Genomic DNA, 27,007 nt, shown 5'->3' with positions numbered 1-27,007 from the left:
CTGAAGGGTTAACATGGTAAATGGCTGACCCTAGTGTACAATGTTCGAGCTAATAGAGACTCCCCCCAACAAATCCCTTGGAATCAACCGAACATGCACGACAATGACGATAGCTTAGAGTAATTCCTAACAAGATCTACCCAGATATTCCCATAATATCCGTCCTACGGTATTACGCATTACCAGTTAACACCCATATCGATCAAAAACATCCTCGACGTTGCGTCTCTATTGTTTCTAATCGCTGAACCCCCTCAGCGATTCTCTCGATGTCTTTTTTTGCGTCCGCGAACCTCTGACGCAATCTTGTTCTTTTGCCAACCTCTAACGTATATCTGCTGCACTGATTTCTACGAGTATCCAAGTACTCGTCCTTGAAACGACTGGTTACCGTGCCAGACTCCTACCAACGTACACGCTGTATTTGTTAAAAAAAAAAATCTTTGTTCAGATTACGAACGACACTAAACGCTGAACGACGTGCAAATGTCTCTGGTACGCTAATCACCGGAGATTACGCGTTTCCTACCCGAAATGGCTATATGCAAAATAGATATCTGTCGATAAACGTGATCGTTTACGTTCGTTCAAACGTATCGGTTATTAATGGTATTGTACGCAATCTCCTTCCAATTGTTTCGCTCTTTGATATCAGAATGCACGGTTTTTAAGGGAACCTTTGTACGCAGTTATTCCTGAATAATAGCCAGCGCACGGCGAGCAAACATGCTCGTCTTGTCTCAAAGTAAATTGGTCGTTAACTGCCCAATCGTAACTTTTACGACTACGGTGGAGTAGCGCTGCAATACTGTTACGGTCATACTACTCTAATTCGCCCCGTTTCTCTCCTACCATTTTTTTTAATTGCCTCCAATATCTCAGCGCGAGTTAAAATCTTGAAATTTCATGTAAAAAATCTCGGATTAATCAGGATTAAAGTTGCGCGTGTAATTCCAGGTGCAAATCGAATGCAAACCGAGGAAATTTGTGGAATTTTACTTCGGCGAATCTACTTTCAGGTATTTTCTGTTTATGAAGTTCGATGGAGGATCGGAGGAAAGTTGAAATTTTACACGATATACGCGGCCTTTTTATTATTGTACAAATCTTCCGGCGGATTTGGCGAGCTAAAAGCGCAACGCTTGATCGATTTTCGATAGAAGCTTCCGTCAGAAGAAAGGACAAAGGTAATATCAACTGCTATTGCGTTCTGCAGTTGATAAAACTGTGATGATAGGAACATTTCCACGTCCATATGTTTCCCATTAGATAGTTGCTGTTCGATATTATCGAGTTATTCTCACGATAGCGTACATATTACTTGCAAGGAGTTATTTTATAGGATTTTAGATGGTTAAAAATATACTTCATTCCAGACATCACAGTAAAAGCCTGCTCTATGCTCTCCAAGAAAAAAAACTAAATTATCTAAAAATTTTAAAAATATTCCCAACGAAATACTTAGACTGGCGTTCGATCTAATTGTTAAAAATCTATTAACGTGATATCGTTTTTGTATGATCGTTACAGCGATGGAAGCAACAACTATTCTACTGTGTGCAACGGTATTAATGGACGCTGAAGGCGAAGCGTTATATGATATGAAACAATAAACTAACGCAATTGACCGCTTTTCATGAGCAGAATTGCATTTGATCTATGTTCAATGAATAATTAATTCCAATCCGAGAACGTAAGACGGAAAGTGACCATCGATACAAGCTGGTTAGTTCGAATCTATGGGAGCTGGCAGAAGATCCAATCGCGTTTTTACACGAATCTCTGTATATAAAGTAACGCTAGTTAAATTTAGCAGATCGAATCGCAACGATAATGCGAAGCTTCTATGAATAGAATTCTAATTCCTCAAAAAAAACGATATCTTTGGTACTAATATAAATTGAGAAGAGAATCGACGGAAGATCAGCAACTATAAGAGACGATTGTTCGAGTTTGACTAGCTTCGGAATGATTTGTGAATACAATAACCCCCACTTTGATCTTATCAGGAATTACGGGACACCTTGTATAGATAGGGACGCACGCATGGTACGCGGAAAAGTGTGCCTATCGATAGAACTCGGCTTCTATTTCCCGCTACGTTCTCCTTTTTCTCCCTCTATCGTTTCTATCCTTCTCTTTTCAGCTGCAATTTCGATCGTAAAGTTTCGTCTCGCTCGTAAAGAGGACAAAGTTGAACGAAAGTGGAAACCACAGTACGTAGTTGACTGATATTACCACAGACCATAGATTTATCCTCTCCCATCGACCAACATCTTGACCAAACCACCAAATCGAATCGATACGTATCTCTATGCTCGCAATGACCCTGTGCGCGGCGTTTAACCGCACAATATTTCTATCAGATAATAATTAAACACCCACCACGATTATGCCAACGAGCTATTCGTAGAAAGTTAATATGTTTGCTCTGTATACGTCCCTGTATCGTCGTAAAATCGTAAAATCGTTCTCCCGTTATTGGTGTTTCCTTAATCTCACGTTATTCGTTAATGGTCGTAATTTACCGCGAAAGAAAGTAATCTAAAAAATCAACAAACGCGTCTTTCGGCAATATTCGCTGTCGCTGATAAAATCCCGGTGCCTCTATTATCCGACGAAATATATTTCATTCTCACGGTACGCGTTCGTTCAATTGTTTCTTCTCCTTTTGTTCGTTCGCGCGATCAGGATTGTCCGTATGTTTACATTCCGTACTAAAAGTGCAGCTCTATATAAAAGATAACGTTGCTTCATTTGCGTACAGCAACTTAAGGCGACATATGAATTACTCTTACAATGTATCTATGTACGAACGCCGGTGGTCCTCTATTAAAAACATTCCAAAAATGAATCCTCATTTGCTCGTATCCCCCCTCCCCCACCCTGCCGCCCAATTTCATAAATACTCTTTTGTCCCCGTCCCACACGCATACACACACTCTCTCTCTATCTTTCCCTCCCTCCCATTCGCTCTTGTTTTGTTCTCCCTTTCTGTTTCTCTGCTCATCTCATTCACGCTAGGTACAATAATTCAACAACGAGCATCTGTAGCCGGTATATAACGAGTATTTTTTGTTATAAGATTCACAATATACTATAATAAACGTCTCTCTCTCTCTCTCTCTTTCCCTCTTTCGCTATTTCCCCTCCGATGTTGTCCAAAGCGGGCAATCGATGAAAAAAAACGAGTCGTATATAAACATTACTCCAACGGAATAATCATCGTTCAACGACTAGCGATATGAATATGGGATCGTATCGTGACAAAATTTTCTCAACGACGAAGAAGAATTCTTTGTAGACAAATAGACAACAATGCACGACATGACAATTGATTGTTGGTGAATTATGACTACTCTCAAGTCTTGTAAACGTATGTGCTAAAAGAGGCAGGACGATGAAGAAGAGGGGCGTGGTGTAAAGGGGGCCTCGGGGAACATTCATTAAGACAGTGACACTATTATGTACAAAATATAATTCCGGGCTAAGTGACGTTTCCGATATCGATTAATAAATATCGAGAGTAAAACTTTACACACGCCTCCTCCTTAAACCGGACAGTAAAGCCACCTTTAGGGTACACACGCATGTACGTATATGTATATATATTCATCGTTGACTGGAGGGGGGAGAAAGATTATCTGATGTAAAAAGTAGCGAATGGCGATGGCGTGTACGCAACAACCGAAATGTAGTTTTCATTGATATATATATTATACTTGTTTGTCCCTTTCGCTGTCTCGTTTTCTTTTCTTTCTATATACGCTCGACAAACGTCGTTTTACTATCGTTTCGTGAAAATAACAAAGCGCAAAATTTGCCATCTCTGTTGCACTTCCACCCCCCACCCGTCCCACCGAAATCTTTTAATGGTATCATTTTCGCCTAAGTTCGCCTCCGAGCTTCCTCGTACACGCACGCAATCATACACTCGCGCTCACTCGTACCCGTATTCTTTCTCTCTTTCCCGTTTCCATGCACGCGATCTTCCCTTGCACTTTCGCTCCTGCCCTCCTCCCCTCGCACTCTCTCTTTCTCTCTCAATATTCCATCTTACTTCTTCATCTATCTCTTTCTCTCGCCCAAAAAGCGACCAACGAGCGACGAACCATCGCGTATGAATAAATACGCGACACGTGTATCCATCTTCTATCCATACAAGAATTCAGAATTCAGCGAACTCCTTGGCGCACTTCTCCGTCAGCGAAATCCTGAGCGTCTCCTCCTCGTAGTCGTCGAAGTTGCTCGTGTCCCCGGGGCCTTTGCACTTGGGTATGAACGGCGCCTCTATTTTCTTTTGGAAGACTGCTATCCAATCGGTACTGGCGAACCACTTGTGACCCTTGATGTCGTTCACGCCAGCCTTCAGGTTCCCGTACCTTTTCGTGAGATCGACTTGCAGCAAGTTACGTAGCAAGTCCTTCAGATCGGAACCGAAATGCGAGGGAAATCGCGTCTTCCCGGCGACGATCTTCTCGTAGATCAGGATCGGCTGATCGGCGAAAAAGGGTGGATAACCGGCGGCCATCTCGTAAACAAGGACACCGAGCGCCCACCAATCCACGGCCTTGTTGTAACCTTTGCTCAGGATTATTTCAGGGGCTAGGTATTCCGGCGTGCCGCACAAGGTCCATGTTCTGCCCTGTACCTTTTTCGCGAAACCGAAATCCGTGACTTTCAGGTAGCCCTGAGAATCGATCAGCAGATTCTCCGGCTTCAGGTCCCTGTAGATCAAATTTAGATAATGAAGATACTCGAACGCTAGTACGATTTGTGCCGCGTAAAAGCGCGAATGCGGTTCCGAGAAACGGCCGACCTTCCGCAGATGGCTGAACATCTCGCCACCCGGCACATATTCCAGGACCATGTACAGATACGAATTATCCTTGAAATGAAACCGCAGCGATACCAGAAACGGGAAACTGATCGCTTGCAGTATCCTCTTTTCGTTCAGCGTGTGCTCGACTTGCTTCAGTTTCACGACCTTTTGCTTGTCGAGTATCTTCATGGCGTAATACTCTTTGCTCGGTTTATGTTGCACTATCATAACACGTCCGAACGAGCCGGTACCGAGAGTCTTGATACGCTCGAAGTCATCGAGGGCAGCGGTGTTCGTCGGGTTCTTCTGCCACTTGTCCTCGAACTCCTTCTTTGCCTTGTCGAGGAACTCCTTGACGCTCTCGGCAGCGTCAACCTTTTTGTTCGAGGACGTGGCATTGTTGCCCATCTTAGCAGCCGCGCTGATACCCGAGCCGGCCAGGGCTCTACGCAGCTCCAAAGGTTCGCGAAGACAGCGTCTTCGTCTTGGTTGATCCTCTCCAGCAGCCGAGCCTACCAAGGCTCCGCCAAACCCTGGCCCCTTCAAAAATTTTGCTATCTTCTACGTTACTTTTGCCCGGTACCACCTGCGCCGTCTTTCGTACGCGTTCCCTTTCAACCGTTCCCTCTGTTCTCGTCGAAACCTGTCGGTACGATGCTGACCCTAACCAGACCCACACACCTCGAAAAGGCCACTCACACTTACGCAGTAACAGGGCACACGCGCGAACCGCACGGTGAATACACTTCTACCGACAAACGACTTATCCCTTTCGTTTTTACTTTTTATCGGTTCGAATTCACAATAGGAACCGACTCCTAGCACTCGATTCCAATTTTACTGGTCCCTTGATCGCACGACAAAGCGAGACCGAGCGATTTCGCGCGGAAAAATGGGTCAGCATTAATCCTCGTCCGTACCTAGCGCCATCTTTCCTGTCAATTGTACTAGCCCGATGTTGCTGTCGTTCTCTACAGCCGTCTCGATCTATCCCTTACTCCCCCTTTATTTTTACTCCTCTCTTGATTCGTGTACGTCTGCGACGACTACCATCGACGTGCCTCGCTCGCTTCGTTCGGCAAATCAAAACACTGCACACTGGTTGATTCACGGGCTAAACGTACCAAGCGGCAGAATCGGTGACGATTGTTCGAACGAGGGTCGAACGAATCGAGAGAACGACGTTGATTTTGATCGTTCTCAACCCTCGAACGCTTACGAAACGTCGTCTGCTCAACTTACACGGCACACACACACACGGAAACTTTTTACTCGGCTTATTAAACGAACATCACAAACGGTTATGTGTCGCGTATCCCCGCGATTGAATATACAGTACGCGTTATTGCACTAAATACACCAATTGTTTTGTTATACTCGCGGATTTACTTTGCGCAAAGTAAAACGAAACAGGCGGCGATAGCGGAGGTAATCGGTACCGTTCCTAAAGATGGCGACGCGGCTCTCTCCGCTTGTTCGTTCGGGATTTCGCACGGATGCGAAAATGACCAAGTACCGCTTCGGGAAGCAAGAGAGATACTGTGCTGCACAGATCAGCCACTGCTTCGACTTGTCGCCGACAGATGTAGCACGGGAACGTTTCACTGGTTTCTCGGGAGGTGCTGCCACCATGCGAAAGCGTCCGCGCACTATTAATTCAAAGCAAGCTGTTTTCCTTTACGAATCGTCCAAGGTTTCGTACCGGATCGTCAATTGTTTCTACGACTGTTTATGTCACCGTCTCGATGGGGAATGTGACTCTTTTTGTCATCCGAGAAAAAACAGTATGTTGTGTTACGAATATCTTCAATTTTAGGTCGATTCTCTTTCATTTTTCTATCACGTTCACGAATATTATTCATATTTTCAAGTAAAAATCCAACCAGAGTTTTTAATTTACTCGAACTCTGTATAAACTACTCTGGAGCAAAACAATAATTCCTTTAACGAATTCACGTTATCGATTGCTTTGATCGATACATCGTACACGTATCAATAATTTCAATGCATTATTTACATAAAAATCACCTGATACTTGAACAAACAAAAATGTAAACACAGGTCAGCATACGATGTTTCTATTTATGCCTTGTAGCGTTCATACGTGTACGTATGTACCCTCAACTTGGATAAAACTTTTGTAAATCTAACCTATTTAAAAGACCATTGAACTAATTTATCTTTCTAACGACTGGAACATTTTTTCTCATGGTTATTTTGTTAGAAACTAATCCCAGATCGAGTTTATTATCAATTTGGTAGTTTCGTTGCTATTAATAATAATCGACCTGTTTTGTGGTATTGAACCGTGGTATGTACACGGAAGGTTGAACACCCGCTGACCTGTGATAATCCTTTGGCGATTAGTTTCTAATTGTAGATAAACATATAGGCACAATTTTAGAGCAGCAGGTACGGTCGAGAAAGCTAGGTGGAGTCGATGGAGGACAGGACGAACCGGTTACCACCGAGTCAAAAAGGTACGACCAGGTCAGGCCTTTCGGATACACATAGTATTTTCGTGTATAATCCCGGCACATTGCACGCCAGACTAGGTAAAGGTGGCAAAAGACATGTCTAACGAGGTTACGTTCGGATATGTTTCTTCCAACAACCTCAGTTTGTTTCTACCCTATGGGATGCGCGCGACCACGCGCTCTATTGATTCCATGACCTGAAGCTGAAAGCGGTGTGCCAATTTGCCGAAGGAAAGTAGAATCGACTATTTACTTGCATCGCTTATTTCTTTCCAAACATTTTTATAGCCATGCATTTCGATTTATTTAGATCCCGACCGATACTGCAAAAAAAACCGGAAATAAAATTATTAAGAACCGAGAATCGTTGACGAACAGACTAAAAGCATGCACTATTTATATCGATACATTAATATTTAAAACGATTATACAAGTCGTTAAATTTTTAAATATAATACCACATGCATTTCGCCAAGATACGAACTTGTTTTAAACATATAATATCTTTTTGTAACAGACACTTTCTAATACGCAAAAGTAAGAAAACTAGCGTAACAGGCTACAGTGTAGGAAATAAGAGCACATCAAGAAAAGTGGGAATTTAGTCCAGCGAAATGAAAATTTAGATGCGTGATGCTATCTTTAGTTTGACACTGCAAAGCCAGTAGAAATATAGGTTACTGTCATCGAAATAGCTTGTGGCTGAACACTTCCACTGACCCACTAAAACGAAATTTAATTTCATCAAGCAAAGCTGTATGTCAACGAATTTCCATCTACTTCCGATTATAATATATGTATTTAAACATCGCGAAAGTTTTATATCGTATACTAATTAATATCGTAAGAAATTTACGAATTTAAATTAATAGCCCAAGGACAATTAATCGAACAAATAGCAAATTCATTTTATTCGCGATAATTTACGCAACGAAATGTCTAAATAAATGTAAACGTCATATGTTTATTCTTTCTATGAATATTAAAATAAGAATGTGTTGGAAACATTAAACATTCGTGGTAGAAAGTTTCATTAAAATCCCTATACGGTTTGGCATGAATGCGTGTTTAATGTTTCATTGTGTAAAGGATATTTGAAAAGCATCTGCTTTGCTCGTCTTCACCTGCACCGTACATAGCAGCTGCTTGGTGTTATCTTCATGCTTACGTAGGCTCCTGGCACGTGGTATACACGGCAGGGCAAAAAATACATTTCTGAATCGACTAAACTGACGCGTTTGCATGATTTTTGCGCATACAAAAATGTATAATCCATTTTACATTCGTTGGGGTATAAACGATTATCTGAAAGCAGTATTTCTCCTCTTGTTTTAAAAATTATTAGAAAATAATATAATAATAAATATATGTACTATTTAGCAACCTGATATTACGTACGTAGATAAATATAACGATTTCAGTGAAATCAAATATACCAATCGTATCGTATCAAGCCTACTTTCATTAATGGCTGAAACTGCATAACCCTCTGTTTCTTCTAAAACTAACGCTACAGAGAAACAATATAGTATCGTAAAGGAAAAGTAATATTTTATGTTTCACGATAAAAGCAACCTGTAACATGGACGTAAATGCAGTGGAGCCTTTCGGTCGGGTGCGTGGATCAACCTGAAAGCATCGCGCACCTTTTAATATACACCGGAAATGGGGCCATACGCGAAACTTCTAGAACTTTCCAAACTTTTGTTTACGTTTATATCTCGTCTATTATCTTTGGCGTACATTAAATATCACTAGAATCTAACCGACAGCTAACATCGTACACAGAATTTGATAGTTATTAGCAGGAAGACGATGCGGAACAAAATATAGGTTCTTCAAACAATACGTTACTAGCGCCGGAAGTGCGGGGATTTTTTACGAGTTTCGCAAGGCGGAATCCAATTGGTCAATGTGCTATTTGGAGGGGCATTAACAAAGCAATAGTAGCGAAGTCACCACTACTACGAACCTTAAGCCTCGTAACTATTGGTAGCCTTAATTAAATGTATTATAACATACGTTCGTAATATTATGTATTTAAAGTGAAGTATAACTATCAACAATATGAATCGTATGTATTAAATATTCTTTTCTGGCTTTAATATATTTGTACAAGAAACTTCATTGGACTCTGTAGTAATCATAGTTAAAACGTAGCGGCAAATTTATACTGATTTTCAAGCAATTTCTATTATTTAATAAATCGAAAACAATAGGTATATTTACCAATTTCCTTGATAGCGGTTTAAAGAATAATTCCAGTTTCTGTAGACACATTGTATTCATATTTTCGAAGCACTTCAAATCAAATTTACTGTGAACGTCCTAATAAAGGACTGATTCATGCGCCATCTGTAAACGAGCGGGAAAGAAAAGTGTTTGAAGGCCGCCGGCCTGCCGGCCGGGCCGAGTAACTTGGGTCTCGAGCGAATCAGTGTGCGAGTCTCTCTGCCATTTGCGCGTCGGTACGCGACTCCGCGGTAGTGGTGATACCAGAATTCTACGCTGCTTACCGGTGCATAGAAAACTCAAGCCTTATTATTAAGTGCGTTAGCTACCTAAATACTATATCGACCACACGATTAAATTGATCAGCATGGCGGATACAGAAACAAAGTGAGTACTACAGATTATTCTATTGATTTATCGTAAGAAAATCACATGTTTTCACCAAATACACTTCTGTAATGTTTCGTTATCGAATAAAGTGTTGGTGGGCTAATGTTCCAACCGTTGCATAATTCCTTTCCTCATTCATGCGTTCGGTACAGATTCTAATTGAATATGGTTTTCTTACTTTCACAATTTTGTTTCTACCGTAGTTGATTGTATACTTTTGAAAGCGTACCTAAGTTTGTAAGAGTATGGTCACGAGAAAGGGACAACGAGTCGGAAGGGGGGGGTATGCCCTCTCTACGTGATATTCTCAGCTTGATTCGTAAGACGCGTTACGTTCTCAGGATTACCTGCTTTTGCCACGATACGTGCTCTACTTGTAGAGTCGCTTTTCTGATGGCATCGTTTACCTTTTTATTTTTCGCCACTTGTAGCTTCACGTACATGAAACGACGACAATTGCAAAACGCGTGTCAGTTTTGTTTACATTTTTCTTGTTACCACTGTCTCATGCGTGTCCTTACAATTTTTATGATCAAAATATTGTTATTCTTATTCATAATACATTTGCTATAGTTGTAAATTTAATATGATTACGATTTAAATATTCTTTATTATGACATTCTTTTAATTACCCGATGTTAATTGCGATATAGGTATTTAGATGTTGAGAAAATAAAATATCATTTTCGTACACATGTATATAAAAGAAATCTGAAAATATTTTGCGTAAGATTGGACGCGCATCGCCTTAAAAAGAAAAGGCACAGCTTATTGATCTGTTCTCCCTTACCGACCAAGTATGAAAATCCTAATAATACGCATTTTCATTTTCCTTTTAATATATTTTAGAGGAAGTATATCGTGTTTCTAATGATGAATGTCGATACTACTAAGATTTATTTAAGTCTCCGACGCTATGGGAACGAATATATATATATGTGTATACATATATACGTATATGTTACGTTGATGTATATTTACGGTCCACGCATCTACGATTTGCCGCGCCGAAACATTCTGTATATGTGTGTTGCGTTACGTACGTGTTTTGTATGGTCTGTTAAATGGTGAGGGGTGGTGAGAAGGGGAGACGAAAGCAGGATATCAACATCGCTAGGTGTCGCCACAGTTGGCGTCCTATCTCTATTTCTATCCCCGATCATTCCATCTTTGTCTATGACTGTGTAGCATAAACCAATACCCGATTTTAAAAAATTAAACATGTCCAATATTTATTTTTAACTGCAGAATAAGCCTCGTTCGTTTAAAAACATTTCTCTCTTCTTAGTTGTATCGAAATACAACGCAGCTTTCATCTGTAAAATTATAAATGACGCTATTATTATTTTAAACGAATAAAATACGTTTATATCATACTACGTATTATGCGTTACGAAAATAATTAAAGAGTTTATATATTTTGATGTTTATAGGGACACCAAAGTTGCTACCACCCCAGAGAAGAAAGTTGTGGAAGAAGAAAAAAAAATAGTTGAAGATGATGATGAAGATTCAAAGGCATCTGAGAATGGGGAAGCTAAGGAAACCAAAGAAAATGGCTCGAATGAAGAAAAAGAGTCAAATGAAAAGGAAGCAGAATCAACAGCAGAGAATGGTGATTCTACAGGTACAATTAAGACAATGTGCTAGTAAAATATTAATATAGAAAATTATAGAAATAATAGAGTCAATATTACAAAAAATGTTACCCTTTGTAGATGCTCCTGTTGACAGCTGCTGTATAAAAAGGAAATCAACAACTTTAAGTGATACAACAGAAGATACTACCACTGATGGTGCAAGTCCTGAAAAGAAAACAAAACTTGAAGAAAAGTGTGCTGAAACAGAAAGCAATGGGGAAGCAGAAGCTACAGCCTAATATCTTTTACATTTACTGCAGACTTAATCTATAGATGGAATTTTAACAGCTAACCGATAAGTCAAACCAGCCAAAATTTGTTATACGTGCATTATCAAGATAGACAAGCACTAAAAGAGAAACTTTAACATTATATTAATGACTTTCTGTGTTCAGACATTTGTGTGTTTATTGCAACCATTTTCGTGAGTCTAATTGGCAGTAACATTGCGTATATCCAAAGCATCACCATACATCTTTATTTTAAATTACTACCATTCATGTTTCCTATGGTTTTCCACACTGACATCCACATACATATATATTCACTTAGTACTAGATTTGTGAAGTAAGAAAGATATAAATAATATTAGAAATAATATATTTCTGATTCATGAAGATAGACGACGGTGTGGTGCTCGCGAAAGATATTCATGGAAAGTATTCCATATAGAACTTATTCTTTCTAATCCACAGACATGAGTATACATAGACATCTCATATCAGATATAGAAGAAACAATATTTTTCTGCAAATAAAAATACATTCCTAAAACACAATATATAGCTCACCCACAAATTATTAACATTTATTGACGAAAATTAGAAAACGAATTGTATTTGTAAATTCTGACATATTCGCAGTATACGTAATATATGTATATATATACATATAACTGATGTACAATTCAATCCGTAACAAATAGATAAATTACCACCATGTATTTAAATACGTTAATATTAATGCAATATATAATTTAAATGGTTTACAATTTAAATTTTAATTATTTAATAACAAGTCTGTACTTTAATCATCAAAATTTACATCATATCGTTTAGTAATCCTTTCATTGCAATAGCACATAATGCAATTCGGAAGTAACTTTCAATGAAACACTTGACAATATGTAATAACTTACGTTTGTATGTATAGATATGTTGGTGAGCAAAAACGTTTAATGTTAAATTTGTGGTAACAGCAATCAAATATGCTGCATTCATAACTAATGAAAAGTTACATATCAAAATCTTCAAATCTACGTGTGATTAAAATATGGTAACTATGTATGTTTGTAAAAAATATAAAAGGTCAAAAAGCAAAAGCAATTTAGTATATATCATTTATAATATTATACATACAATTGATATTATATTCTGATAAAAACTTTTTTGTTACTTCTAGTACAAATTATTTTCATACAATCAGAATCATTGTGTAATATTATTTCTTGTATAATGAATACCTACAATTTAGCAACGATTGTTAAGATTATATTAAAACATGTTCAATGACGAAATAGTTGATTTAAGAACATTGTTAATATATTTATGTTAGACTTCTGTTTCATGTATAAAAGGGGGAATAATGCTAAACAAAAAATTTTTGTACATACCATACAAATGATATATACAGAGTAATAAAAATTCATTTTAAGTTATTATCGCATAATCCAAAAACTCAATAGTATAACAGTGAAAATAAATTGTCACAATTAATTCTACAATAAGCAAATCAATGTGAAATCTTAAATTGAAAACTGTAAAATGTTTATAATTAGATTTTACGGATTTGTAAAACTTGAATTAATAGAGAAACTTTTTCAAATTAATACTAAAATATACCTATCAACTGTTTTGTTATATTTCTTTTAAATATGAAATAAAAACTTTACTTGACTTATTGAAATATAAAACTGATTATGAAATTTAAACGAATATGATGAATTTGCCTACATCGATATAAAACCGGTTACTATCCTTTTTGATTGTTACGAATATGATTACATAATTACGTTAACTATTTTACAAATAAAAAAACATAAGCCTATGATTACTGCCTTTAATATTTAAAATTACACGAAGTTTAACTTAAAGAAACTTTATATAATCAAGAAAATTTAATTGTTTTTCTACATTTATGACCAAAAACGGACTAACGCAAAATATTCGCGACAACGATAGGGAAATGTTCATAACAACAGCAATGGCGAAATTAGCATGCATGCTCGCACCAAAGAGCGAATGCTGATGAAAAAACAAAAGCATGGTCTTTATTTGGTGATGATTGTTATTAACTATTAAACTGTACAACTATAAAATAGTACATTACTACTTTATATACGTAAATAATAATTTGTATCTGTTCGAGACACAACCCCATGTCGTTTCGTCTCTGTCGCAGTCATGTGATTCTGTTTAGAAGTAATTCCGTCTTAATTAGCAATATAACAAACGGTTTAGAATAATATTCAGTGTCATCTATAGGAGAAAATAAAAGTTTTAACGAATTTATAACCGGTGTATAATGTGCGTGTACTGTGCCCAATGTAGTGTAACTAGTTTTTATGTTTAAATGTTTATAAATAAATAACGTATTTGGAAACTAATTCCCTTCATCGCGTTATTTATATAATCGTACAAAATGAGTACGAAACCTATTTTTTTCAAACCAGGTAAGTATAATTCTAAATTTCTTACCTAAACAAGTTTTTATAATTGTAGCTTTAACGTTGATAACATTATCTTATTTGTTAATCTTGAACAATTTTGAAAATACGATTATTCATTTATTATATCATATATTAGATACAAATATGATTGTAATATTATTATTATTATAAAACATAACCTTTTAAGCTATTAATATATATTTTATATACTGTTTCCAATAACAATTTATATTTCATCGTTAATGTTATAGGAGATAGCATGTGGCAAGAAGATAAACCAGACATAGATGTCCATTCCTGTACACAATTTGTTTATAATGCGCATCATTCTCTTGCACTTGATATGCAACGTCAAAGATTGCCTACATTCAAGTATAAAAGTCATATTATTTATTTATTGGAAAAGTATCAGACATTGGTCTTGATCGGAGAAACTGGATGTGGAAAAAGTACACAGCTTCCTCAGGTATGTCTAAACTTTATAAAATTGAGTTTATTAAATTATGAGATAGAATTGAAACAAGTAATACCATTATATGGAAAATTCAGTAGAAGTATTAATGTTATTTCATATGAAAGTCATAAGTTTGTATGAACTTTTTCCATTGCCCTATGTCCCCCATACACGCTATAAAACACTCTGTATATTTACATATATATTTACTACATAGTATGTCACAAACAATAAATTCAATTATTGATTGCTGACAATCATGTCTTATCAAGAATAGATTACAGAGATAGATAGTAGATAGTAGAATACATAGATAGTAGAATAGAAACATTTGAGAATGAGTTGCTTATAAGAATGTTATATGTAAATATCACAGAGTACTTAAAGCAACAGTTTAAATAGTAGAATATAGTTATAAAATTATAAATTGCTAGGAAAACAGAGCTTTTTTTTTTTTATCAATATACATAATTTACAATGATCGAACAAAAAATAATGCAAGTATGAATTTTATCATTAATACGTTTAATGTAATTGGAAATTAAATGCACTCTCGTAATAACAGAGTAGGGCAGAATAAAAAAAGAAAGAGAGCCGGTTCTCCATCAGAGGATAAGGATAGTATGTCCATCCTTTTCCAAGCATATGCCATGGCGTCATATGGTGTGCATAGCACATAAGTGTATTGTACACATATGTAATATGTAGTACCATAGTAGGGCGAATTGAAAAAAAACCTAGGCAAAAGACGCGAAGCAATAGCATCGGGTTAAACGCAAGCAATACATACAAGGTTCGCAATTTCGAAAGCGATAAAATACGATTACATTATTAAAAAACATATAAGATGTGTGCGTTCGCGCAACATTGAATATTCAATCGAATCGTGAAATAGCTCGACGCGTAACCGACCTTGCTGTTGACTATTGCATGCGCCATTGAAACTTAAATCATAGGGTAAGGGGTTAAAATGTTTAGCAAATCGTAAAACGCGCATGCGTGCGAACATTAAAAGTTCTATGGTTTCAACGCATCGCCATTCTATTGCAGAAGCCAAGAAGTTTTGACGGTTCACTGTGGTTCACTGTATACTTTACGTGCAATATGTGTTAAGTAAACTTTACCGTTTATTATGAATTACGTAAAATTATTTGGAATAATTTAGTAAACAAGAATATCATGAAATAACAATTTTTATAATCAATCGTTGAACCGTTATTGAACGTTTAAGAGAAATTGTGTGATAACAGCGTGACTAAAATTTTGTTACGAAAAATACTTCCATATTACTCTGATTAAAGTAAACTACGGATGAAAAGCATAACTGAGAATGTTGCATAAAAAAGAGAGTAACCGTCGTATGTTCATCGACATTAATTTATTAATCGAACAAAATGCTAAAATCGAAATCTGTAAGGTAGCATGTATAAACATGTGAAGCCGTTGTATCACGCGGCCATTCGTAAATATTGCAGCACCTTTCACTGCAAACAGAGATATTATTCATAATGGTTGTTTGAAAACCTGTGAAATATTGTAACGTGAAAACGATGATTTATCGAAATCATGTGAAATCATGTGATGAGTACAAAAATTCAAAACTATAATTTAAAAAAACTGAAAATTGAATATTTAAATTGACATGACGATATCGTTATTTAAAAATACACATTTCTCAGTTTCTCTTAATTCATACATCACCGAAAAATATATGTGATTACACAAAGTATATTTGAACAATGAAATCTTTGTTAAAAAGTTAACAACATTGTAGAAAAACAATGTAGTAATGTAAAGGAATAAGTATGGACATGTGATAAAAATAATTCTAACAGTGCAAAGCAGTGCCAAAGTCATAGAGCAAAATGTTTGGTACAACAACCTTCGTAAGCAGGTCACTCCTACCAATTTTGATATTATTGACATTATACTTCCTTGGAATGGACATTTTACTATATTCTAGAATACAAAATTATGATATACGACCAACTTCAAATGGTACACGATATGTTTCAATTATACCCTGTGATTTTAATCCATTGTGTACAGTGACTGTGAAAGGATTAATGCTCGACCATCCAAATTATTTTCTTCTAAGCCCGCTTGTGGCTATCATGGACAATCTATTACACATTAGCGATTCTTGGACATGGATAACACCAAATGCAATCAGTTGTTTTCACGTGTTAATAGCAGTGATGGCTGGTAAATGTATTTCCAGTGATTCATTATCTCATAGACGCTTAGGTGTAATACTCTTTCAAGCAAGAACATGGTTGGATGATCTAGATGGACACGTTGCTAGAAAAAGAGCAAATATCGATGGGGAACGATCGGATGTTGGTTCGACTGGTTATATCGTCGATGGTGTTTGCGATGCTTTGAGTTGTGTTGTTTTAATTATTTGTCTGTATCAATATCTTGTCCATAATTCAAACAGACGTGGAGGATACGATAAGCTATCACAGCTTCCTGTTTCTTCAGTTCTTGAATCTGGAAACGTAACCTCAAAAACTTCAAACACAGCACTTCGTAATATATTACTTATGTCCGTCCACTTGTTCTTGACCAGTGCTGCCTGGAATCGATATATATCTTTATACCAGGATCTTCTTGAGACTGAATATAGAACACCATCGATTAGTAGGGAACATCTTTACGCTAGACAGACAACTATATTCAGAGGTTTATCATTTTGGATAATAGTCCTTTGCTGGAAATTTATAAATTTTCATGCTGTCATAGATTATCTACTTTTGGCAATATTTTTGGATCGAACACGGGAGTATATCAGACTTATAAGATGGCCTTCGTACGTGGTTATATTGCTGCTTGTTTATATAACCGAATTTCATTTTCTACAGGCCTATGCATATGTACAAGGTGTACCATTGATGAAGAGATAACTTCATCCGATGTTTTCTCCCAAGGATGACAGTATGAATCTTGGAATAACTCATTCCCTACATTTAGTAACCGGTGATACATAACGATTTGAATAACTCTTATACATTAAAATTTGTGAAGTCATTTATCCACAAAAATAATATTTCAACAAAATTATTTGTATTTTATATTTTTCTGCGTGTATTTTATAAAAATGCCTGACTGATCTAATTGCTTTCATTTGTATTTGTACATTATGCAAACGTTTAACATGGATATAAAAAGAAAAAGAAACATGTTTTCAATTAATACATTCTATTTTATTTGATGAAATATTGTTTATTGCACCAGACTACTTCCATTTACAAAGCAGTTCTGTTCGTTTGTTTAAAGAAAATGGAAAGTACAAAACAAATTAACTAACCTCTCACTCGCGTTTGTATAGCTAATTTCTAAAGATTGTTTCTAAGACTAATCGAATTCTTTTTGTGTCTTCCAGGCTTTGTAATAAACAATATTTGATAAAAATATATAGAAAGTATTAATAAGGAACATGGATATGTATATGTAACCTTCACATAGTGTATGAATACGAGTGAGAGAGGAATAATATATAGTACATAACCTTTAAATGCTAAACCGGTAATATTTTAGCTTAATTCAACTTGTAACATTTACGTTAATGTGATTGTTGTATCGATGATAGTTTGCTAATGTTGTTATAATATTCTAACAAATGAAGTTTTCATTTTTCAAGGTAATCAAAAGTTCCGACAAGTATTACCTTGTACATTTGTTTTAGAAGTAAAACGTTGTTAAATGGTGAATGATGTAGCGATAGGTGCGACGTAAATAAATGGGACGAGGTTTGTTGAAATGTATTTTTATTACTATACTCACAAATTGATTCGAACGATGCCATGTGCCGTGGTTACACATGACCGATGCTCTCGGTTCTGTTAACCTCGGCCATGTAACGTCGTAATTATCAATTCGGGTACTTTCGTGAATTTTCGTGTTTGCCAAAAGTTTAACGACCTCGCGTCGTGCTCCTTTGTTTTTGCAATCCAAGCGTTAGCGACAGCGAAATGCATACGTTATGTTTCGCTGTTGCCAACGCACGTTTAGCGTTCAAATTTTTTGTTCATGTAGGTAACTGCTACATCACTCTGCCAATGGCAATGCTAAGTATCGATATAATATGTATACATATATGCTATTTACATACATCTACTTGCAATTTTCTAACTAATTCTGCTACTGATATTGCGGGTAATGAGTCCATCCAACTAATAATTTAAATGTTCAAGCTAAGTGGGACACCCTTTATATGTATATGGACTGAATAATACATGTTAATTTTCTATTTTATACACATATTAATCAGCGTTTGGCCTTTACCTACATATTTCGATGTGATCCAATGTCACGAGTTACCTAGTTGTAGCACTTCTATGTTTACCGAAGTTACATGGTAGGTTTTTAACATACATAAGCCTTTATAACGAGCTTTCGATAAAATCCGATATAAATATGACATTAAACCCCGAAGACGTAACACGTAATATTCTACCGCTACTGGATTATCCATATTAACGTTAAAGGTAGCAGATAGATGTTGAGAGTGTAGAGCTTCACGTTGAACTTAAAAAGTTGTAAGCACAGTTATAAATGTACTAATCGAGTTTCTATGAAATATAATCTTTATCGACCTGATCTATATTGTTAATTCACTCGCCCTTGTCCAGTTTACTGTAAGAAAAATAATAAAAAAAATATAGTACAGATAAATAGATCGTTTTGTGTAACGTTATGAAATACAACAGACATATGCACGTTTATTTTACAAAATGATTACAGTATCTTCTTGAAGCAGGATGGTGTACAGATGGGAAAATAATCGGAATCACGGAACCGAGAAGGGTTGCAGCCACCTCTTTGGCGAATCGTGTTGCGGACGAACGAAATTGTATTTTGGGCACCGAAGTCGGTTATTCTATACGTTTCGACAATTGTACGGACGAAACAACGAGGATCAAGGTATCTTTTCGTGTGTTAATTTAATTAAGATAAGAAATACAGTAGTGCCCACATAAGTGACCAAGCTCGATGTCGGTCCGGAGCTTGGTCACTTATGTGGGCACTACTGTAATTTTTGTTAAAATTAATATAAGATTCATCGCGTTAACAGTACATGACAGAAGGAATTTTACTCCGGGAATTAATGGGCGATCCCTTGCTGACGAGTTATTCCGTCATCGTTATAGACGAGGTACATGAAAGGACCCTCCTCACCGACATCATCATGGGACTATTGAAGAAAATAATGCGGGTAAATCGAATAATATTAATTCCATACAGATCGATTAAGTTTTAAACGCTTTGACAATCTTCTTTTTTATTTTCAAAAGTAAACAAATGATCTAGGTGGTCTGTTTTAAATGCTACGTTCTGTATTAAGAAATAATGTTTGTTTCAGAAACGGAAAAGCTTAAAGATCGTCGTTTGTTCCGCTACAGTCGACGCGGAACAACTTCGAGATTTTTTTAATACCGGTACAGTAAAAGACACAGCAGTCATAATGAACGTAGAGGGTCGACTCTACCCAGTAGATATTTACTTTGTAAAAGGTATATGGACGAACGTGGAGTGGTAGACAAAAGTATTTAATATGTAAAACCGAATGCCCGAGATTATACTTTTAAATAAACTGGCAAGAGTCCAAGTATTAATAAACAGTTTTTCATAATGTACGAATACTTTTGTCCTCTATCGTATGTGTATTTATAATTAACATGTAAGAATTATTCATTATACGCTCGCGTTATATTACAGAGCCGGTGGCTAATTATGTCACCAGTGTTGTGGACACTGTTTTGAAAATACACGAACACGAAGAGCCTGGGGATGTTTTAGCGTTCCTTACGGGCCTGGACGAAGTGGATCAAGCAGTTTCTCTTTTATCGGAGCATGCAAAACTTATAAAAGAAGGGAAACGTGGGTAGAATTTTGCGCCATATTGTTGCTTCTCCAATGTTACACAACCAAATGGTATATAGATAACTATTTTTAACTATTTTTCTCTTTTTCTAGTGAAACTTTTACCCCTGGCCATGTATGGATCTCTTCCAAATTCAGAACAGCTTAAAGTGTTTTGGAGAGCCGCCAAAGACACTCGCAAAGTAATAGTAGCAACGAACATAGCAGAAACATCTATCACAATTCCAAACGTTGTCTATGGTAATTCATCTTTATGCGTTAAAGGTTATGTACTATGTAACTGAGAATCTTTACTTTATATCTAGTTATCGATTGCGGTTTTGTCAAAGTTCCTTGGTTTGAAGCGGAAACTCAAACGAATTCCCTTGTTATCGTTCCTGTATCGAAAGCTTCGGCCAACCAGCGTGCTGGTCGAGCTGGTCGCGTACGATCAGGGAAAGCATATAGGTAAACATATAGATAAACAATTATGTTTAACAAAATTTCATGAAACTTTTTCCGTAGATTGTACGTGGAAGAAGCGTACAATGAACTGTTTGAGGCAACGCCACCGGAAATGCAACGCTCTGATTTAGCACCCGCTATATTACAGTTGAAGGCTTTAGGCATCGATAATGTATTGAGGTTCAATTTCCCTTCTGCTCCACCCAGTAAAAATTTGCTCACAGGGCTGGAATTACTATACGCGTTGGGTGCAATTGATAGTAATGGAGAATTGACGACACCATTAGGCGTAACAATGGCGGAGATGCCATTGGAACCTGTTCTGGCAAAGTCTCTCATCGTATCAGGTACAATTTTTTTGTAGATATAATGTCATCTACTATTTAAAATAATTTCTTTTATATGTAGGTGAAATGGAATGTTCCGAAGAATTGACAACTGTTCTCGCCATGCTACAAGTACAGAACGTTTTCATAAGACCAGCTGGAGGCCAAGCTGCGATAAAGGCCAGAGTGGCGCATAGAAAATTTGAGGTGGAAGAAGGAGATCTTTTAACGATGCTCAATGTCTATACCGCTTATGAGAAGAATAAAACATCCAACTGGTGCCAGAAACAGTTCCTTAACTACAAAGCGTTACGACGAGCCACGGAGATTCGAATGCAAATGCATTCCATGATGAAGAGATTAAGTATACCATTAATTTCTTGTAATGGTAAATTTAGACTAAAGATCAAATTCCTTCGCATAAGTTAGTTAACATTTTCCAATAATTCTCTTTAATATTTCGAAGGAAACGTACAACAAATATTAAAATGTATAACAGCTGGACTTTTTCCAAAAGCAGCATATTTACATTATACTGGCGTGTATAAGACTGTACGTGGCAATAGGGATTTATACATACATCCAACTAGTTGTTTATATACACTTCAACAACCACAATGGTTTGTATATGAATTTAAATATTTTCTATTTCTGTATTAACATTGTGCACGTTGTTTTAAGTTCTCTATTTTGTTTTTTCAAGGCTACTTTTTTGCGAAGTTCTACAGACAAATAAAACGTACATGAAGGACATAACAGTGATACAACCAGAATGGTTATTAGAATTAGCACCTCACTTTTATGAAAGAACTTCCCTCGAAACTGTTTAGTATAATTTTTATAAATTTGTAATAATAATGAAAACGAAAATTAATTGAATTATAAACATTAAGCAATTTTTTGTACTATTCCTATGTATGAGCGTGTATTATTAATACGATTGAGTCTAAGTAGCTACATGAATTGTTTAGTTATTACGATATAGACGTTATTTATACAAATTTTTTAAAGTGTTTTATATAAATCTTATGAAGGATTAAATTTTATATAAAAAGTCGCATTAAAAACTTCCACCACAAATGTTTTAGAATAATGTTGTGCAAGATATTACTCGTCAATTTAATTTATTTATAAAATGCAGTATCAAGGTATGTTTCTGTGTATTATTATTAGAAAAGTATAAAACATTCCTTATGTTTATATTAATAAAATCAAAGCACATATTTTCCTTTCTTTTTATTTACCTTCTCTTCTACCTTTCCTATTAATTCCTTAACTTGTTACATTCTAAAGTATTATAATCACTTAACACCACTATAAATACTATTCATACCTAATTAAGTTCTTCTCTATACATTATTTCATGTAATTAATTAGTTATAATATCAGGGATTCGAATTCAAAAAATTGTGCCAGGATCACTGAATGTTAGAGGAAGTATTCGGAGTATAGTTACCCCCACTCCTGCTACTTCTGATACACATAGCCTTGATTATTCATTAATAACTCCTTTTCTGGGAATAAAATATGAACTTTTAGAATTGAAGAATGTAGTATAGACCCTTGGCTAGATTCAAGGATAGTTTTTAGAACCATCTCATGCGTTATTAAATAGTTATTAACAAATATCGGAAGTCGGAACATGTACGGCTGCATCACTGTCTGCTTTAATCGATGAATTATCAATTTTTCAACAATAACACGCATATTTTGGCTATTAGGGAACCTAGTAGACATCCCTGACAACATTTAAGGACCAATTTTACTCCGCTCCTCCCTCTAATTAATTAGTTATTAGCGATAGATCCCTGAGGTGTCGCGTTAAAAAGTTCGAGGACGTGTGCCGACTTCCCGATATTTGTTAATAACTATTTAATAACGCATGCCATTGCTCTAAAAAGTATCCTTGAATGTTGTCAGGGGACTCAACTATATTATTAAACTCTAAAAGTTCATATATGATACCCAGGAAAAGCGTAATTAATAAATTATCGAGTCGTAGTTCATTGACAGCCGTGATTTATTGCAATGGCGGGGGGGGGTTCCTATTGTGGTGCCATCTAGTGCAGAACATTTATGTTTGTCGATTCGTTCTAATATTGGGCAAAAAAGTGACCAACTACGGTATCGCCATCTAATATCAGAAATTCGAACTCAAAAAATCGTCCCAGGATCACAGAATGTAGGAGGAGGTATCGCACTTTGGATGCCATCTAGCGGTGAAATAGTGTACCATCGCTCGACAAGTTTCAATGTTCCGCAACTAGATGGCGCCACAATAGAGACCTCCCACCATTACAATAAATCGTAGCTGTCAATGAACTATGGCTCGATAATTTACTAATTACTCTTTTCCTGGGATTCAGTCGTTAACTTTTAGGGTTTAATAATATAGCTGAGACCCTTGGCAACATTCAAGGATACTTTTTATAGCCGTGGCATGCTTCATTAAATAGTTATTAATCAATACCGGGAAGTCGGCACAGGTTTTCGAACTATTTAACGTGACACCTAAGGGATCTATCGCTAATAACTAATTAATTAGAGCATGGAGCGGGGTAAAATCGGTCCTTAAATGTTGCCAGGGATGTCCTCTAGGTTCCCTAATAGCCAAAATATGCGTGTCATTGTTGAAAAGTTGATAATTCATCGATTAAAGGAGACGGTGACACAGCCGTAAATGTTCCGACTTCCGATATTTGTTAATAACTATTTAATAACGCATGGCATGGGTATAAAAAGTATCCTTGAATGTTGGCAAGGGTCTATACTACATTCTTCAATTCTAAAAGTTCATATCTTATTCCTGGAAAGAGAGTTATGAATGAATAATCAAGGCTATGTATATCTGGCGGAGGAGGAGTGGGGGTAACTGTACTCCGGATACCTCCACTATCATTCTGTAATCCTGGGACGATTTTTTGACTTCGAAACACTGATATTAGATGGCGATACTGTCGTTTGTCAATTTTCTGCCGAAATATAGTATCGCCATCTAACGTCAGGGTTTCGAACTAAAACTCCTACTCCCGATATACATAGCCTTGATTATTCATTAATAACTCCTTTTCTGGGAATGAAATATGGACTTGTAGGATTGTAGAATATAGTATAGACCCTTGGCAACCTTCCAGGATACTTTTTATAGCCATGGCAAGCGTTATTAAATAGTTATTAACAAATATCGGGAGTCGGAACATTTACGGCTGTATCACTGTCTGCTTTAATCGATGAAATATCAACTTTTCAACATTTACAGGCATGTTTTGGCTATTAAAGAACTTAGTAGACATCCCTGGCTACATTTTAGGACCAATTTTACCTCGCTCCACGCTCTAATTAATTAGTTATTAGCGAAAGATCCCTAAGGTGTCACGTTAATTGTTCGAAAACGTGTGCCAACTTCCCGGTATTGATTAATAACTATTTAATAACGCTTGCCACGGTTGGAATAGCTATTCTAGAATCTTGCCAAGGGTCCATACTATATTCTTAAACTCTAATAGTTCATAATCCATTGCCAGGAAAGGCGTAATTAATAAATTAAGGAGCAGTGATTCATTAAAACCGGCGAAGTATTGATTTCTGCATTGTGGCGCCAACTAGTGGCGAAAACAATGTACTATATGCTTTCTAGGCTTTTAATGAATTGTTGCTCGTTAATTTACTAATTACGCCTTTCCTGGGATCAACTGATGAACTTTTAGAGTTTAAGAATATAGTATGAACCCTTGGCAAGATTTAAGGATACCGGTTCTAGCCATGGCATGCGTTATTAAATAGTTATTAACAATTATCGGAAGTCGGAACACTGTTTGTAACCTTTTAACGTGACATCTTAGGGATCTTTCGCTAATAACTAATTAATTAGATCGTGGAGCGGGGTAAAATTGGTCCTTAAATGTGGCCAGGGATGTCCTCTAGGTTTCCTAATAGCCAAAATATGCGTGTCATTGTTGAAAAATTGATAATTCATCGATTAAAGGAGACGGTGATACAGCCGTAAATGTTCCGACTTCCGATATTTGTTAATAACTATTTAATAACGCATGTCATGGGTATAAAAAGTATCCTGGAATGTTGCCAAGGGTCTATACTACATTCTTCAATTCTAAGAGTTAATAGTTTATAACCAGAAAAGGAGTTATTAATGAATAATCAAGGCTATGTATATCAGGAGGAGGAGGAGTGGGGGTAACTGTACTCCGGATACCTCCACTAACATTCTGTGATCCTGGGACGATTTTTTAACTTCGAAACACTGATATTAGATGGCGATACCGTAGTTTGTCAATTTTTAGCGCAATTCTTAGCGCAATATTAAAATATGAATCGCTTCCAATAATTGTTTATAACTAATCAATTACGTGAAATAATGTATAGAGAATTTAATAAAATACTTTAGAATACTTTAGAATTTAAGAAATTAAGGAATTAATGGGAAAGGTAGAGGAGAATGCAAATTAAAAGGGAAGGAACATATGTGTTAAGGTTTTAATGTTTTATTAATATAGGAATAAGGAACGTGTTACGTTTTTCTAATTCTATTTTACAGAAACATGCCTTGATACTGTGCCTTATAAATAAACTAAATTTATGTGTAATATTTTGAACAACATTATTTTAAAACATATAGCAATGTACACTTGTAGTAATATCCATTTCAACAACAAATATCAATTGTAAATCTTACACATATTACACTCTCAAGATAGGAATCTAATCTAATAGAATTCTATCTATTTTATATAATAAATATATATTTATTTCATAATGGAATATACCCACTTTCTTTTATAGTTGTACGGTTTAACAGATCCTGTTATTTGCTTGCTCTTTCAAACAATTGAGCTTACTATTGACTTTTGTACCTACAGAAATAATTGTATGTAATTGTTTTTGTAAATGCATAATTAAAAATAGAGAAATCATACTCATCTTTGTAATAAATGGAGTTAATACAATGAACAATGCCAGCGATCACATTCTGTGGGACTGCATACCTTATGAAGGAACAATGGAATAAGATGACGCCAGATCTGAAAATTAAACACATGTCAAACCTTTACACTGTATTAAAACATTCTTAAAATATTAAATTGCTTCTGATGCATTTTTATTACATTATAAACTTCCAATTAAGTCTAGGCATAACCACCAAAGATTAAGTAATAATAACTTTAGAAATACATATATGCACATCAAGACTGATTAAGTTAATTATAAAAATGTAAATTCTATGTACTAACCAATAGGATACATAAGCCTAAGAAAGCCTTAGCTGTTGTTAATAAATAAATAAATAAAAGCAAAAAGATGTTTTTTTTTTTTTTTTTTTTTTATTAACGACAACTAAGCCTCTTTCAGGCTTATGTGTCCCTTTCGTTGGTACATTGACTATACATTTCTTTCTTTTTTTTTTTTAGTAATTGCACTTGTAAATGTATGTACATACCTTGAATATTAGCCTACTTAACCTATTCAGTTTTAGTTTATTTATAAAAAAAAGATATGTTTCGATCTATTGTGTTTGGGGCGCTATCTAGTTTTGGAGGGAAGGAACTATTTCTCGACAAACTTGGACGTTTCGCCGTAGATGGCGTGGCGAAATATACTTTCCCGCCATTATAATAAATCACTGCAATAATTTACTAATTACTCTTTTCCGA

At 36.0% G+C, this 27,007-nt stretch overlaps 5 protein-coding genes across 12 annotated transcripts in view; 3 read left to right on the top strand and 2 right to left on the bottom strand.

The window, feature by feature from the left end:
- Positions 1-27,007, bottom strand: part of LOC122402287 — a 684,713-nt gene that overhangs the window by 486,037 nt on the left and 171,669 nt on the right. The window lies entirely within an intron of this gene.
- On the bottom strand, positions 478-6,345 carry LOC122402300 (cAMP-dependent protein kinase catalytic subunit 1). Its single transcript, XM_043404985.1, has one exon. The coding sequence runs from the start codon at positions 5,228-5,230 to the stop codon at positions 4,169-4,171; it is 1,062 nt and encodes a 353-aa protein (XP_043260920.1). The 5' UTR covers positions 5,231-6,345; the 3' UTR covers positions 478-4,168.
- On the top strand, positions 9,694-13,202 carry LOC122402315 (integrator complex subunit 4 homolog). Its single transcript, XM_043405003.1, has 3 exons — positions 9,694-9,918; positions 11,355-11,548; positions 11,640-13,202. Exons 1-3 carry the CDS (start codon positions 9,899-9,901, stop codon positions 11,798-11,800), a joined length of 375 nt encoding a protein of 124 aa, XP_043260938.1. The 5' UTR covers positions 9,694-9,898; the 3' UTR covers positions 11,801-13,202.
- Positions 13,499-22,425, top strand: LOC122402288 (probable ATP-dependent RNA helicase DHX35). Of its 8 annotated transcripts, none has more exons than XM_043404945.1 (12): positions 13,499-14,231; positions 14,480-14,694; positions 19,429-19,608; positions 19,760-19,900; positions 20,048-20,198; positions 20,404-20,565; positions 20,662-20,808; positions 20,874-21,015; positions 21,073-21,359; positions 21,421-21,702; positions 21,805-21,958; positions 22,042-22,425. In XM_043404945.1, the coding sequence occupies exons 1-12, from the start codon at positions 14,201-14,203 to the stop codon at positions 22,166-22,168; spliced, it is 2,019 nt and encodes a 672-aa protein (XP_043260880.1). In that variant the 5' UTR covers positions 13,499-14,200; the 3' UTR covers positions 22,169-22,425. The 8 variants fall into 8 exon arrangements, with proteins under 8 accessions (XP_043260880.1, XP_043260881.1, XP_043260879.1 ...); XM_043404946.1 differs by having other exon boundaries at positions 21,421-21,726; positions 21,838-21,958; XM_043404944.1 differs by having other exon boundaries at positions 21,421-21,726.
- LOC122402301 (ceramide phosphoethanolamine synthase) lies at positions 15,733-17,615 on the top strand. Its single transcript, XM_043404986.1, has one exon. The coding sequence runs from the start codon at positions 16,548-16,550 to the stop codon at positions 17,586-17,588; it is 1,041 nt and encodes a 346-aa protein (XP_043260921.1). The 5' UTR covers positions 15,733-16,547; the 3' UTR covers positions 17,589-17,615.

The sequence above is a fragment of the Colletes gigas genome, unplaced genomic scaffold, assembly GCF_013123115.1.
Source record: "Colletes gigas isolate AHSC1104 unplaced genomic scaffold, ASM1312311v1 Colletes_gigas_Sc00034, whole genome shotgun sequence".
Classification (NCBI taxonomy): Eukaryota; Metazoa; Arthropoda; class Insecta; order Hymenoptera; family Colletidae; genus Colletes; species Colletes gigas.
The sequence above is the reverse complement of the archived record's forward strand: the minus strand, read 5'-3'. Positions and strand labels throughout refer to the sequence as shown.